Raw genomic sequence first — 17,913 nt, forward strand, 5'->3', positions numbered from 1 at the left:
TTGAGGTAATCAGTTACATACATTTTTTAAGTTAAGAAATCTAACGCTTAAGTAAGCAGAACTTGCAGATTTTTATTTTGTACTCATACATTTTAATCGCTCTTAACTTGAAATATTTGAGTAAGCTAATTCAGACACAATTTAAGATTATCATGTAATCTCAATATAAATATTTTTAGTAGTGGAAACTTGACTAGCTTTAACCAGCTTATTCAATAAATGCTACCTTGCTAATTAGTAACAAAATGCTTTGATAGCATTAGCATAGCATAGCACTCGATGAATGAGTGCAGCAATTTAAAACATTTAACATACACTGTTCTCAAAGCAAGCTCACGCTCCACTCGTCACGATGAAACCCCCAAAACCCAACAGAAACTCTTCTGAATGCATAACAAAACATTAAACACAACTAAATCTCACACTTAACATTAATCTGGCACAAAGCATGCTGGGAAATAGAAATCCCAGCCCAGTTTCCTAGCCTAGATAGATAGATAGAAGAAAAGAAAAGAAAAGAAAACAAAAGAAAAGAAAACAAAAGAAAAGAAAAAGAAAGTTCTAAATACTCATAAAAGTTAATTTGATGGAACTAATTTGTATAAATTTGAGTTGGCTCTACTCAAACCAATGAGTTATTTGAGCGTTAGGGTTCACGGTGATGATTGGCAGCTCCTCTAGCGTACGGACACGTGCTCACGCTCTAGCGCTGACTGTGTCTGTGATGTTCAGGGTTCTGTACGGAAACAAGATCACGGATCTTCCCAGAGGAGTGTTTGACGGACTCTACGCCCTCCAGCTGCTGTGAGTGTCACATGATGAAAACCTGAGAAACTGACCACTGGTGTGTGCGTGATGTTGTTCATCAGCGTCTCTCGCTCTCTCTCTCTCTCGCTCTCGCGCGCTCGCTCTCTCTCTCTCTCTCTCTCTCTCTCTCTCTCTCTCTCTATCTCTCGCTCTCTCTCTCTTCCTCCTGTGTTTCCAGGCTTTTGAATGCAAACGAGATCCACTGTCTTCGTGCAAACAGCTTCACGGACCTGCAGAATCTCTCGCTGCTTTCTTTATACGACAACAAGATCCAGACGCTGGCCAAGGGCACCTTCTCCTCGCTGCGCGTGATACAGACCCTGTGAGCACACACACCTGTGCACTCTTATCAGATCAATGCAGGACGTGTATGCATGCTTAATGCTTATTGATATCTAGTGCATTTAAATTTAGTGGTTATATTCTCATAAAAACATGCAGAATACTGTGTTGTTGATGTAGTCCTGTTAACTGTTGGCCTAAAGTTCTCTTATTGCAGAAGTGAAAGTGCTTGATGAAATGTTACGTTTTACAAAAGAAAGTTTAAGAAAGTATAGAAGTTTAAGTTTGTAAAGCAAATGTGCTGTACTAAACTTGATTTTTTTTTTTACCAAACATATATTTTACAAAATAATTTGCTATGAAATCAAAGCCGTATCTATTCTAATCGTGCTCCAAATTTGAGGTTTGTGTGAGGTTTTGTTTAGGCGCTTTCCCAAAAACAGCCGCCGGCGACAAACACACTGATGCGTTCTTCTGTCACAAAAGCAAAATTATCTGCCAATGGGGTGAGAAAAATAATCGTAATTAATTCAAACAGAAACAAGATGATTTTTCTTACGCCATTGGCAGATAATTTTGCTTTTTTTAAGCATCAACTCACTTAATTTTTATTTATTTCCCCAGAAAACATGACTTAATATCTCATGTCATTTTACTCATCTAGTAAATGCATCTTGATTTAAGAATTGTTAGATATTTGGACTGGAAACAAGACAAAACTACTGAGTACGAGAAGCATTTTCAGCAGTGTGTGTGTGTGTGTGTTGTCCTCAGTCATCTGGCGCAGAACCCGTTCATCTGTGACTGTAACCTGAAGTGGCTGGCGGATTACCTGCGCTCGAACCCCATCGAGACCAGCGGCGCCCGCTGTACCAGCCCTCGCCGGCTCGCCAACAAGCGCATCGGCCAGATCAAGAGCAAGAAGTTCCGCTGCTCCGGTGAAGCACACGCACTACACACTACACACTACACACTGACTACACACTACACACTACTGCACTACACACTACACACTACTGCACTACACACTACACACTACACACTACACACTACTGCACTACTGCACTACACACTACACACTACACACTACACACTACTGCACTACACACTACTGCACTACACACTACACACTACACACTACACACTACTGCACTACACACTACACACTACACACTACACACTACTGCACTACACACTACACACTACACACTACACACTACTGCACTACACACTACACACTACTGCACTACACACTACACACTACACACTACTGCACTACACACTACACACTACACACTACACACTACTGCACTACACACTACACACTACACACTACTGCACTACACACTACACACTACACACTACACACTACTGCACTACACACTACACACTACACACTACACACTACTGCACTACACACTACACACTACACACTACACACTACTGCACTACTGCACTACACACTACACACTACACACTACACACTACTGCACTACACACTACTGCACTACACACTACACACTACACACTACACACTACTGCACTACACACTACACACTACACACTACACACTACTGCACTACACACTACACACTACACACTACACACTACTGCACTACACACTACACACTACTGCACTACACACTACACACTACACACTACACACTACTGCACTACACACTACACACTACACACTACACACTACTGCACTACACACTACACACTACACACTACTGCACTACACACTACACACTACACACTACACACTACTGCACTACACACTACACACTACACACTACACACTACTGCACTACACACTACACACTACACACTACTGCACTACTGCACTACACACTACACACGCACTACACACTACACACTACTGCACTACTGCACTACACACTACACACTGACTACACACTACACACTACTGCACTACACACTACACACTACACGCACTACACACTACACACTACACACTGACTACACACTACACACTACTGCACTACACACTACACACTACACACTACTGCACTACACACTACACACTACTGCACTACTGCACTACACACTACACACTACACACTACTGCACTACACACTACACACTACACACGCACTACACACTACTGCACTACACACTACACACTACTGCACTACACACTACTGCACTACTGCACTACACACTACACACTACTGCACTACACACTACTGCACTACTGCACTACACACTACTGCACTACACACTACACACTACTGCACTACTGCACTACACACTACTGCACTACACACTACTGCACTATACACTACACACTACTGCACTACACACTACTGCACTACACACTACTGCACTACACACTACACACTACTGCACTACACACTACACACTACACACTACACACTACTGCACTACTGCACTACACACTACACACTACTGCACTACACACTACACACTACACACTACACACTACTGCACTACTGCACTACACACTACACACTACTGCACTACACACTACTGCACTACACACTACACACTACTGCACTACACACTACACACTACACACTACACACTACTGCACTACTGCACTACACACTACACACTACTGCACTACACACTACGCACTACACACTACACACTACTGCACTACACACTACACACTACACACTACACACTACTGCACTACTGCACTACACACTACACACTACACACTACACACTACTGCACTACACACTACTGCACTACACACTACACACTACACACTACACACTACTGCACTACACACTACACACTACACACTACTGCACTACACACTACACACTACACACTACACACTACTGCACTACACACTACACACTACTGCACTACACACTACACACTACACACTACACACTACTGCACTACACACTACACACTACACACTACACACTACTGCACTACACACTACACACTACACACTACTGCACTACACACTACACACTACACACTACACACTACTGCACTACACACTACACACTACACACTACACACTACTGCACTACACACTACACACTACACACTACTGCACTACTGCACTACACACTACACACGCACTACACACTACACACTACTGCACTACTGCACTACACACTACACACTGACTACACACTACACACTACTGCACTACACACTACACACTACACGCACTACACACTACACACTACACACTGACTACACACTACACACTACTGCACTACACACTACACACTACACACTACTGCACTACACACTACACACTACTGCACTACTGCACTACACACTACACACTACACACTACTGCACTACACACTACACACTACACACGCACTACACACTACTGCACTACACACTACACACTACTGCACTACACACTACTGCACTACTGCACTACACACTACACACTACTGCACTACACACTACTGCACTACTGCACTACACACTACTGCACTACACACTACACACTACTGCACTACTGCACTACACACTACTGCACTACACACTACTGCACTATACACTACACACTACTGCACTACACACTACTGCACTACACACTACTGCACTACTGCACTACACACTACACACTACTGCACTACACACTACACACTACTGCACTACACACTACACACTACTGCACTACACACTACTGCACTACTGCACTACACACTACACACTACTGCACTACACACTACACACTACTGCACTACTGCACTACACACTACTGCACTACACACTACTGCACTACACACTACACACTACTGCACTACACACTACTGCACTACACACTACTGCACTACTGCACTACACACTACACACTACTGCACTACACACTACACACTACTGCACTACACACTACACACTACTGCACTACACACTACTGCACTACTGCACTACACACTACACACTACTGCACTACACACTACACACTACTGCACTACTGCACTACACACTACTGCACTACACACTACTGCACTACACACTACACACTACTGCACTACACACTACTGCACTACTGCACTACACACTACACACTACTGCACTACACACTACACACTACTGCACTACACACTACACACTACTGCACTACACACTACACACTACTGCACTACACACTACTGCACTACTGCACTACACACTACACACTACTGCACTACACACTACTGCACTACTGCACTACACACTACACACTACTGCACTACACACTACTGCACTACACACTACTGCACTACACACTACTGCACTACACACTACACACTACACACTACTGCACTACACACTACACACTACTGCACTACACACTACACACTACTGCACTACACACTACTGCACTACACACTACTGCACTACACACTACTGCACTACTGCACTACACACTACTGCACTACACACTACTGCACTACACACTACTGCACTACACACTACTGCACTACACACTACACACTACTGCACTACACACTACTGCACTACACACTACTGCACTACACACTACTGCACTACACACTACTGCACAACACACTACTGCACTACACACTACACACTACTGCACTACTGCACAACACACTACTGCACTACACACTACACACTACTGCACTACTGCACAACACACTACACACGCACTACTGCACTACACACTACTGCACAACACACTACTGCACTACACACTACACACTACACACTACTGCACTACTGCACAACACACTACACACGCACTACTGCACTACACACTACTGCACTACTGCACTACACACTACACACTACTGCACTACACACTACTGCACTACACACTACACACTACTGCACTACACACTACTGCACTACACACTACTGCACTACACACTACTGCACAACACACTACTGCACTACACACTACACACTACACACTACTGCACTACTGCACAACACACTACACACGCACTACTGCACTACACACTGATTATTTTATTAAATGCCGTTGCGTACGTCTTCTATATCTTAAATTTATGCATGTGGCAAACACTTTTATCCAAAGCGACTTACATTGCATTTCAAGCCACACATTTACATTCTTATCAGTTCTTGCTTTCCTTGGGAATCGAACCCATGACCTTGGCGTTGCAAGCGCCAGCGCTCTACTGTTGTGCATAAGACTGACATGACGCCTTCATAATCATGACAGGACAGGACACATGTCATGAATATGAAGGAGGGTTTATGCATGTTTATGACAACTGTCATTAAGTGTCTTTCGCTCAATTATTACATTTTTTAATGCAAATATGACATTGTTTGAGATGTCTTTGTTATGACACCTTGACATTACCAAGACAAAATAAATTGTCATAAATATGTCATAAACATGACATAGCAGATTAATTATCAAAGTTAAGAAGCCACTTAGCTTTATGGGTTAACATTACATTAAACTGTCAGGTGGCTGGTTTTGACATTGGCTGTCATAAGGCCATTATAACTGTGTCATGAATATTTTTCTTGACCTCGACTACAGTGGTACACATTGAATTTGTTATTAAAAGGTTATAACGGCCTCATAACAGCCAATGTCAAAACCACCTGACAGTTTAATGTAATGTTAACCCATAAAGCTAAGTGGTTTCTTAACTTTGATAATTAATCTGTAATGTCATATTTATGACAATTGATGTTGTCTTGGTAATGTCAAGTTGTCATGACAAAGACACTGACAGGTTATGATGTATTGGTTTATGTCAAGGTGTCATAACAAAGACATCTCAAACAATGTCATATTTGCATTAAAAATGTCATAATTCAGCGAATGACACTTAATGACAGTTCTCATAAAAATGCATAAACCCTCCTTCATATTCATGACACGTGTCCTGTCCTGTCATGATTATGAAGGCGTCATGTCAGTCTTATGCACATCCCTTCAAGTAAAGTGTTACCCAACATATCTTGATGGCAGTAGCACAGCAAAATGAATGTTTTATGCTGTACACAATGGAGTTGTACTACCGTAAACATACACACTACATAGAGAGAGCCTGTAACAACACTTGCAACTCTCCGTTGTCTTCCAACATCGCTGGGATCCATTTCCCATCATGTGTGTGTATTGTGAGATGCTGATTGCTGATTCTTGTCCTGTTGTGTCTCCGTCACAGCCAAAGAGCAGTACGTCATCCCGGGTGAGTGTGTGTCCCGTCCACTGTACATCACACACACGCTTCTCTTAGTAGTCTGTGTTTGCACAGGTGCTTTCAGTCCAGTACACTATTACACATGTCTTTCAAAGAAGAAAATACTATTTCAGCTTTTCAACTTCACAATTTCACGTTCAACGTGTTACTTGCCGTTTCTTTGAAAATGTTTGTGAAATTGACTAACAATTGCGGTAACACTTTATTGTGATAGTCCCCTTTAGACATTCTACTTACAAATAACTACATGTCAGCTCTCAGTAGAGTATTAGTAGACTGTCAGGGTTAGTAGGATAAGTTGACCTGTAGTCAATCATTTTATCCCTTAAAACTAATCTTTGATCACCAAAATTACATATTTAAATGTTTTTTTCCTTGAAAAATGTCTTAAAATATCTTCAATGTAACTCGACACCCTTGTTTTAAAAAGCGAACTTAAAAAAAGTTACAGAATTTTACATGTATTTTTATGAAAAATGTGCAAAAATACTATTTTGAAATATATATTTTCAAAATCATGTTTTACTCTAAAACCGCAAGAAAATCAAAGCCATAAATCTGAACAAGTTGTGATCTTGATATCTCAGTAAATGAGCGTTCAGTGAGATGTTGTTCGGCTGCAGTACCGAACGCTTCCACTAGAGGAAACTCGTCTCTCATTCATTTCCAATGCGCTCGTGTCTGACCGCGAAGAGCACAAGTGTGACTATTGTTATCAGGACCATTTAACCTTTTCAAATCATGTTCATGATCTTTTTGTGTGTTCACACAGCAAGTGCCAAACCCTTTACCAAGCTTCATACCATTCCGATGAAGAAAAGAATTATAAAAAAAACGAATGTTCAATTTTCCGGTCAAAAATGACCCAAGAGCACCAGATGTTAGACCAGATGACTAGAAGAACGTTTGTTTGTAACCTTGAGAGAGCGTTTCCTGCTGACGGAGTTGTTTTTGCTGCAGGAACGGAGGACACGCGTCTAAACACCGACTGTAATAATGACCCGGTCTGTCCCGCCAAGTGCCGCTGCGAGGCGAACGTAGTGGACTGCTCCAACCTGAGACTGAACCGCATCCCCGAACACATCCCAGCATCCACCACTGAACTGTAAGACGCCGTCAGCCAATGTTTCTGATGAGAACGGATCCCATAAGTCTGTTTGGTTTAATCTCACTTTCATATGTTTTCACAAGCCGTCTCAACAATAACGAGATCACGACGATCGAAGCCACGGGTGTTTTCAAGACGCTGTCTCACCTGAAGAAGATGTAAGTCCCGCTTAGGGTTGGGTATCCTTTTAATTACATCGATTCTGATTCTTATCGATTCCTAATTTAAAGGTAAAAAAAAAACCTTAGATATCATTCACATTTAGTCTTATTGCAGGTTTAAAAGGTTTAAAAATACCATAGAAAAACAACTAGCCTAACTAAAATAAATTTCAAGCATTATTAAAGACAAGTAGACACTCAGTTATTAAAAAAGAACAAATAAAAAATTAGCAATCGAAACAAATAGATACAACTGAACAAAGATACGATTGAAATAAACTACTCGGTTACTATCGTAACCTCAGTTCCCTGAGAGAGGGAACGAGTATTGCGTAGCTATACGCAGTGGGGAAACTCCTTTTCCTCGATTTACTGAAACCTATATGTAAAACGCATTTGCATCTGCACAGCTAGCACACTGAGCGTCTGGCACGCTCATAGGCTGTGCTGCCGCAACTGCACAACCAATGGCGCGGGCGACTCTGACATGCAGCCAATGAGCTAGCTCAACGTCAGAGCCCGTCAAGGGGGTGTGGCTTAGCCTATAAAAGACCCCCGAATTCGCCATTATAGCAGGTTTATACGACTGAAGCGACAACTTCACCAGTTACTAAGTGCGGCCGGCTACGCAATACTCGTTCCCTCTCTCAGGGAACTGAGGCTACGATAGTAACCGAGTAGTTCCCTTTCGAACGGTCACTTCGTATTGCGTAGCTATAGGCAGTGGGGACGCCCTGTAAAACGCCGCACCCTTATTAACTGGTTGCACTGCAACTCAGGCCCCCTGAGCTAACAGAACAAGCCAGAACCCAATATATGAATATATATATATAACAGACCAGACACTGTCAGGCCTGAATAATATATAAGAGTCAGTAACAACCAACAGAATATACTAACAAACCCCGACACTGTCGGGATTATTAGTACAATTCATAACCGGCCTAAGCGGGTTTTATATGTATGTGATTATGCACAGTAATTTTTTGTAGACAAGACCAGACAGCATCGAGTCTTAATCATACTGAAAGAACCTTCGCCTGCAGGGAAGGCACCTCCATATTATAGAACTTCATAAATGTGGAAGGCGAGGACCAGCCGGCCGCATCACAAATATCTTGAATGGGAAACCCAGATGACCAAGCCCATGACGAGGCCATGCCTCTAGTCGAATGGGCCCTGACACCTATAGGGCAAACCTGACCCACTGAAGTATAAGCCATTGAAATGGCATCCACTATCCATCTAGACAGTCTTTGCTTGGTAACTGGACCACCCTTAGATCGGCCACCAAAGCAGACAAACAGCTGTTCTGACTGTCTAAAAGACGCAGAACGCTCCAGATAGACTCTCAGCGCCCTGACAGGGCAGAGAGGATTAACCTCCCCATCCTCAGCAGAAGGGGGAAGGGCTAATAGCGTGATAACTTGCGCTCTAAACGGCGTTGAGAGCACCTTGGGTACGTAACCATGCCTGGGTTTGAGAATGACTCTGGAGTCATCCGCTCCAAACTCCAAACATGCCGGACTCACAGAAAGGGCCTGCAGATCTCCCACTCGCTTGATAGATGCCAAAGCCAACAGGAGAGCAGTCTTAAGCGAGAGTGGTTTTAGATCCACCGACCGGAGCGGTTCAAAAGGCGGCCCCTTCAGGGCCCTGAGGACCGTGGAGAGGTCCCAGGGAGGTACTGATGGGGGCCTGGAGGGGTTAATTCTCCTAGCGCCCTTCAGAAATCTTACCACCAGGTCATTTCTTCCCAGTGATTGACCAGCCACCAACGCATGATGCGCTGCGATGGCTGCCACATAAACCTTGAGCGTGGACGGGGTGCGGCCCGCGTCCAGTAGCTCCTGCAGGAAGGAGAGTACCACCGATACCTCACATGACTCTGGGTCAACTCGATTTTTCGAGCACCAGCTGGAAAAACCCGACCACTTCAAAGCATAAAGACGCCTAGTAGACGGGGCCCTTGCTTCAGAGATAGTGCTTAAGACCTTGTCAGGAAGGCCCCCGGGTACCCGTTTAGGGGCCACACATGGAGGGCCCATAAATCGGGTCGGGGGTGCCATATCGTCCCTTTGGCCTGTGTGAGGAGGTCCCTCCTCATTGGAACGGGCCAGGGGACCGTGTCTGACAGCTGAACCAGCTCCGGAAACCATGGTCTGGATTTCCAGAGAGGAGCCACCAGAAGGACTGGGCATCCGCTCTCCTTGACCCGTTCGATGACTTGTGGGACCATCGAGATGGGGGGGAAAGCATAAAGGGGGCGGTTGGGCCAGGGATGGGCCAGCGCGTCCCTGTTCTTCGAGAAAAACACCCTGCAGTGGGTGTTGGCTCTCGAGGCGAAAAGGTCGATTTCGGCCTCGCCGAATCTCTCCCATATCAGACTGACCGTCTGAGGGTTCAGAGACCACTCGCTTACGGGAGTGTTGCCCCGTGAGAGCATATCCGCGCCCAGATTTTGGACGCCCGGGATGTGCGCTGCTCTCAGGGAGCTCAGGTTGGCCTGTGCCCATAGGAGGAGGTCCCTCGCCATAGCATGCAGGTTGCCCGACCTGATGCCACCCTGGCGATTTATGTAGGCCACCACTGACATGTTGTCCGTACGGACCAGGACATGGTGACCCCTGAGGTTTAACAGAAATGCTTTCAGGGCCAAACCAACTGCTTTCATTTCCAGACAGTTGATATGTAAGCTCTGCTCCGTGCTCGACCAGAGGCCGGAGGCAGGCTTGCCCTCGTGCAGCGCTCCCCAACCCAGGTTGGATGCGTCTGTAAAAACCACCTTCCTCCTGAAAACTATCCCCATGGTCACCCCCTTGCGGTACCAGTCCTGAGCCCGCCAGGGAATCAGTGTTCTTAAACACCCGTGATTCACCATAATGCGCAGGCTGCCTGACTGCCATGCATGGGTTGGCACACGGCGTTTCAGCCAGTGCTGCAGCGGGCGCATGCGCAGTAATCCCATGTGGAGTACTGATGATGCGGCTGCCATTAGACCAAGCAGTTTCTGAAACCTCTTCAGAGGCGCGCGCGCGCTCGCGCGCCCTGAATGCGGCTGCCAGTGTCTGCACAGAGAGCGCGCGCTCTTGAGTGAGCCGCGCTTTCATTGTCACCGAGTCTAAAACCGTGCCCAGAAAGACCACAGTCTGGCTGGGGTTCAGTTCGCTTTTGGCAACATTGATTGTGAGACCCAGGCATTTAAAATGGCCGAGAATCAAATCCCTGTGAACTATTAGTTCGTCTCTCGACTGCGCTAGCACCAGCCAGTCGTCGAGATAATTCAGCACACGCACTCCCTGGCTTTTTAGCGGGGAGAGCGCTGCATCCATACATTTCGTGAATGTACGGGGTGCCAAACACAGACCGAACGGCAGAACGGTGTATTGATATGCCCTCCCCTCGAAGGCGAATCTCAAGAATGGCCTGTGACGAGGGTCGATCTGAATATGAAAGTATGCATCTTTCAGATCCATTGAAACAAACCAATCCCCCGGGCGAACTTGCGCGAGAATTTGTTTGAGTATTAACATTCTGAAAGGCCGTCTCATGAGAGCCCTGTTCAAACGTCTCAGATCTAGTATGGGTCTGAGCCCGCCGTCTTTCTTTGGAATTAGAAAATAGCGGCTGTAAAACCCCGAATACATTAGCTCGGGAGGGACTGACTCTATCGCTCCTTTTGCTAATAAATTCTGAACTTCGGTGCGAAGCACGTGACCCACGCCGCTTCTCACCGATGTCTCGATAACCGCCTGGAATTTCGGGGGTCTGCGAGCGAATTGGAGCGAGTAGCCTCGCTTTATAGTGTTTATGACCCAACTCGACACACCAGGGATGGCTTGCCAGGCCATCGCCCGTGTGGCTAGGGCTTGACACACTGAATGGGGGGGACCGCCTAACATAGGGGGACCTGATATCCTTACACTGTGATTTGTGCACATACTGAGTGTTTGACTGATTATACAGGCTTTTGCCCGGGGGGATTTCAGTCTTACAACAGGGCGGGGGCCGCCTAGTGAAGGGGGACCGTGAACCCGTGTGTTGTGATTGTGAAACATACTCTTTTTGTGCTTTAGTTGGGTCGCCGTGAAAACGGCGTTTGTTTGCAAAGACGCGCTCACTGCTGCGGGCCTGTTTACAATAATAAAATCCCCAGCCGCCTGAACTGAACAGGGAGCTGTGGGAAGTTTTGCCGGTTTTTTCGAGGGTGGTCCGGCTAGCGCGAGACACGAGCCCTCTCTCTTTCCTCTCCGTGCTAGGACGACTTCGGAGGCACCTGGTCGGTCGCGGCGCTGGGTCGAGGGCCTTGACGCCAGGGGAGCGGGTAGCGCTTCACGGGCCTTGGCTGGCGTTGGCTATCAGCCGCAGGGCGGGGCTGAGAGGCCTGTTTCACCGGCTTGGCTGGATGAGGCGAAGGCGGCGGCTTGGGCTTGCTGGTCGCGGAGCTCGAACGTTTCGGCAAGAACTGTCGCATGGCCTGGGACGCTTTCTGTGCCTCTGTGTACCTCTCCGAGAATCCTTTCACCGCCGGGCCGAAAAGACCGGAGCTGGACACCGGGGCGTCGAGAAACCTCGTTCTGTCGGCGTCCTTAATCTCGGTGAGGTTAAGCCAAAGATGGCGCTCGAGCACGACCAAGCTCGCCATGTTTCTTCCGATGGCCTGTGCTGTAGCCTTAGTAGCACGCAGCGCTAAGTCTGTAGCACTCCTCAGGTCTCGAAAGGTCTCCGGGTCCGGGCCAGTCTCGTCCATGGACCGGAGGAGTTTGGCCTGGTAGACCTGCAACACGGCCATCGTGTGCAGGGCCGATGCAGCCTGACCGGAGGCGGAGTACGCGCGTCCAGCGAGGGCTAAGGTGTTTCGGCAGGGTTTGTTGGGATGAGCGGCTCTAGCTCGCCAGCTAGCTGCAGTGCTCGGGCAAAGATGAGCTGCCACGGCCTCTTCGAGGGGCGGCAAAGACTCATAACCCTTTTCCGCTGCGCCATCCACGGAGGAGAGCGTCGCGGAAACTGCAGATCCCACACGTGCTGAGTATGGAGCGCGCCAGGCCTTGGTTAGCTCCTCGTGGACCTCGGGGAAAAATGGCGCTGGTTTGTGACGCGGGGCCTGCTGGCGCCCCTCCAGAAACCATCCATCCAGCCGACTACGAGGCGGCTCCTCGGGCGAGGCCCACTCTAGCTCGAGGTCCGCATCGGCCTTCGTCAGGATCCGAAGCATTTCGGCGTCGGAGTTCGTCCTGGTCGCTAATCCACTGGCCACAGATTGAGAAGCGGAGACGGGGTCGAGAGAGCCCGGCCATTCGTCCTCAGAAGCGGCGATGGATATGCTGTCGTCGCGCTCGAGAGATCCGCCGAAGGAGACGAGGCCCGCCACGTGTGGGGGGGGGGGGGCGTTGGTCTCCTGTGAACAGGACCGGTGATGGCGTTTGAGTCGGAGAAAGTGAAGCACGCGGGGACGCGGCCGGCATGCGTTCACAAATCTCCAAACCCTCCGGTTGCCGTTGGCTGCGACGCTTCTTCTTCCTCGGAATGGAAAGCGTGGTTGAAGCGGCATCGCCGTCTCGAGAGAGAGCTAGCCGATTGCGCAGCACGGAGATAGGCATGCAGTCGCAGGCCGCACATCCGCCGACAGAGAGTGCATTCTCCGCGTGGTCGACACCCAAGCAGGAAATGCAGCTCTCGTGTTGGTCTGCCTCGTGCAGACGGCCTCCGCACGTGGCGCAGGATGAACGAGGCATTCTGAAACAAACACAATAATAGAAAGGATATAGGATGTTGCCGGATAGCCACAGGTGAGACGGCGTCAGGAGACGACGGCGTGCAGGCGAAGTCTGCTGAAGAGAAGCTCGCTCAGGCTGAAAGGCTTGTTCGACGGCGAATTCACAGTAAAAAGCTCAGGGACATGTGTACTGTCGCTGAAGGAGTAAAATCTGCTATAATGGCGAATTCGGGGGTCTTTAATAGGCTAAGCCACACCCCCTTGACGGGCTCTGACGTTGAGCTAGCTCATTGGCTGCATGTCAGAGTCGCCCGCGCCATTGGTTGTGCAGTTGCGGCAGCACAGCCTATGAGCGTGCCAGACGCTCAGTGTGCTAGCTGTGCAGCTGCAAATGCGTTTTACATATAGGTTTCAGTAAATCGAGGAAAAGGAGTTTCCCCACTGCGTATAGCTACGCAATACGAAGTGACCGTTCGAAAGGGAACAGTGTTTTAAGATATTCAGGTACAGAAACTGTAATCAAATGTAACACTGCACTTTATAAAATATACATTACAAGTATAGTTACAAAAGTTATTCAGTGAAAAACGAGTGAATTTTCTGTGTCTTGTGTTGTGTGATTAGTGTTATTATAGAGATGGCAGGAATATGAGTGCTGTCACTTTAAGAGCCGCACGGGTTCGATACACTGATACACACGACACAGCGCAGAGTCTCTCACGCTTGAAGATCATATTGAAATACTCACAAAGGGATCGATAAGAGGAATCGAAATGTTATATTTATAACAAGTATCTGATTCCCGACCCTACCGCTCTCATGTCTGGTTGTGATTCTTCACTAATGTTTCCCTTCGATCCGCAGAAACCTGAGCAACAATAAGATCTCTGAGATCGAGGATGGGGCGTTTGAAGGGGCGTCTTCGGTCAGTGAACTGCACCTGACGGCGAACCAGCTGGACTCGGCTCACAGTGGGATGTTCCGGGGTCTGGACGGCCTGCGCATGCTGTGAGCTCATGCACTCTCAGTCGAAAACCGTCATGATGTAGTAGAGCTGCACAGTTAGATGATGTAGTAGAGCTGCACAGTTAGATAATGTAGTAGAGCTGCACAGTTAGATAATGTAGTAGAGCTGCACAGTTAGATAATGTAGTAGAGCTGCACAGTTAGATAATGTAGTAGAGCTGCACAGTTAAATAATGTAGTAGAGCAGCACAGTTAGATAATGTAGTAGAGCTGCACAGTTAGATAATGTAGTAGAGCAGCACAGTTAGATAATGTAGTAGAGCTGCACAGTTAGATAATGTAGTAGAGCAGCACAGTTAGATAATGTAGTAGAGCAGCACAGTTAGATGATGTAGTAGAGCAGCACAGTTAGATAATGTAGTAGAGCTGCACAGTTAGATAATGTAGTAGAGCTGCACAGTTAGATAATGTAGTAGAGCTGCACAGTTAGATAATGTAGTAGAGCAGCACAGTTAGATGATGTAGTAGAGCTGCACAGTTAGATGATGTAGTAGAGCAGCACAGTTAGATAATGTAGTAGAGCAGCACAGTTAGATAATGAAGTAGAGCTGCACAGTTAGATAATGTAGTAGAGCTGCACAGTTAGATAATGTAGTAGAGCTGCACAGTTAGATAATGTAGTAGAGCTGCACAGTTAGATAATGTAGTAGAGCTGCACAGTTAAATAATGTAGAAGAGCAGCACAGTTAGATAATGTAGTAGAGCAGCACAGTTAGATAATGTAGTAGAGCTGCACAGTTAGATAATGTAGTAGAGCTGCACAGTTAGATGATGTAGTAGAGCTGCACAGTTAGATAATGTAGTAGAGCTGCACAGTTAGATAATGTAGTAGAGCTGCACAGTTAGATAATGTAGTAGAGCTGCACAGTTAGATAATGTAGTAGAGCTGCACAGTTAGATAATGTAGTAGAGCTGCACAGTTAGATAATGTAGTAGAGCAGCACAGTTAGATAATGTAGTAGAGCTGCACAGTTAGATAATGTAGTAGAGCAGCACAGTTAGATAATGTAGTAGAGCTGCACAGTTAGATAATGTAGTAGAGCAGCACAGTTAGATAATGTAGTAGAGCTGCACAGTTAGATAATGTAGTAGAGCAGCACAGTTAGATAATGTAGTAGAGCAGCACAGTTAGATGATGTAGTAGAGCAGCACAGTTAGATGATGTAGTAGAGCTGCACAGTTAGATGATGTAGTAGAGCTGCACAGTTAGATAATGTAGTAGAGCTGCACAGTTAGATAATGTAGTAGAGCTGCACAGTTAGATAATGTAGTAGAGCTGCACAGTTAGATAATGTAGTAGAGCAGCACAGTTAGATGATGTAGTAGAGCTGCACAGTTAGATGATGTAGTAGAGCAGCACAGTTAGATGATGTAGTAGAGCAGCACAGTTAGATAATGTAGTAGAGCAGCACAGTTAGATGATGTAGTAGAGCTGCACAGTTAGATAATGTAGTAGAGCTGCACAGTTAGATAATGTAGTAGAGCAGCACAGTTAGATGATGTAGTAGAGCTGCACAGTTAGATAATGTAGTAGAGCAGCACAGTTAGATAATGTAGTAGAGCTGCACAGTTAGATGATGTAGTAGAGCTGCACAGTTAGATAATGTAGTAGAGCTGCACAGTTAGATGATGTAGTAGAGCTGCACAGTTAGATGATGTAGTAGAGCAGTACAGTTAGATAATGTAGTAGAGCTGCACAGTCAGATAATGTAGTAGAGCTGCACAGTTAGATAATGTAGTAGATCTGCACAGTTAGATGATGTAGTAGATCTGCACAGTTAGATGATGTAGTAGAGCTGCACAGTTAGATAATGTAGTAGAGCAGCACAGTTAGATAATGTAGTAGAGCTGCACAGTTAGATAATGTAGTAGAGCAGCACAGTTAGATAATGAAGTAGAGCTGCACAGTTAGATAATGTAGTAGAGCTGCACAGTTAGATAATGTAGTAGAGCAGCACAGTTAGATGATGTAGTAGAGCAGCACAGTTAGATAATGTAGTAGAGCTGCACAGTTAGATAATTTAGTAGAGCTGCACAGTTAGATAATGTAGTAGAGCAGCACAGTTAGATAATGTAGTAGAGCTGCACAGTTAGATAATGTAGTAGAGCTGCACAGTTAGATAATGTAGTAGAGCAGCACAGTTAGATAATGTAGTAGAGCAGCACAGTTAGATAATGTAGTAGAGCTGCACAGTTAGATAATGTAGTAGAGCAGCACAGTTAGATAATGTAGTAGAGCTGCACAGTTAGATAATGTAGTAGAGCTGCACAGTTAGATAATGTAGTAGAGCAGCACAGTTAGATAATGTAGTAGAGCAGCACAGTTAGATAATGTAGTAGAGCTGCACAGTTAGATAATGTAGTAGAGCTGCACAGTTAGATAATGTAGTAGAGCAGCACAGTTAGATAATGTAGTAGAGCAGCACAGTTAGATAATGTAGTAGAGCAGCACAGTTAGATAATGTAGTAGAGCTGCACAGTTAGATAATGTAGTAGAGCAGCACAGTTAGATAATGTAGTAGAGCTGCACAGTTAGATAATGTAGTAGAGCTGCACAGTTAGATAATGTAGTAGAGCAGCACAGTTAGATAATGTAGTAGAGCTGCACAGTTAGATAATGTAGTAGAGCTGCACAGTTAGATG

At 46.1% G+C, this 17,913-nt stretch overlaps 1 protein-coding gene across 1 annotated transcript in view; it reads left to right on the forward strand.

Annotated features, from left to right (window-relative positions):
• The window catches only part of slit1a (slit homolog 1a (Drosophila)), a gene marked incomplete at its 5' end in the record, with an annotated part of 82,543 nt that overhangs the window by 22,969 nt on the left and 41,661 nt on the right, over positions 1-17,913 (forward strand). The window contains 7 exons of the mRNA XM_056270157.1: positions 733-804; positions 986-1,129; positions 1,864-2,027; positions 7,224-7,247; positions 8,220-8,364; positions 8,451-8,525; positions 15,109-15,252. Of these exons, the coding sequence (XP_056126132.1) occupies positions 733-804; positions 986-1,129; positions 1,864-2,027; positions 7,224-7,247; positions 8,220-8,364; positions 8,451-8,525; positions 15,109-15,252 (768 nt within the window). The remainder of the gene's footprint in view (positions 1-732; positions 805-985; positions 1,130-1,863; positions 2,028-7,223; positions 7,248-8,219; positions 8,365-8,450; positions 8,526-15,108; positions 15,253-17,913) is intronic.

This window comes from Rhinichthys klamathensis, unplaced genomic scaffold (assembly GCF_029890125.1).
Source record: "Rhinichthys klamathensis goyatoka isolate OS25496 unplaced genomic scaffold, OSU_Roscu_1.1 h1tg000298l_1, whole genome shotgun sequence".
In the NCBI taxonomy this organism is placed as follows: Eukaryota; Metazoa; Chordata; class Actinopteri; order Cypriniformes; family Leuciscidae; genus Rhinichthys; species Rhinichthys klamathensis.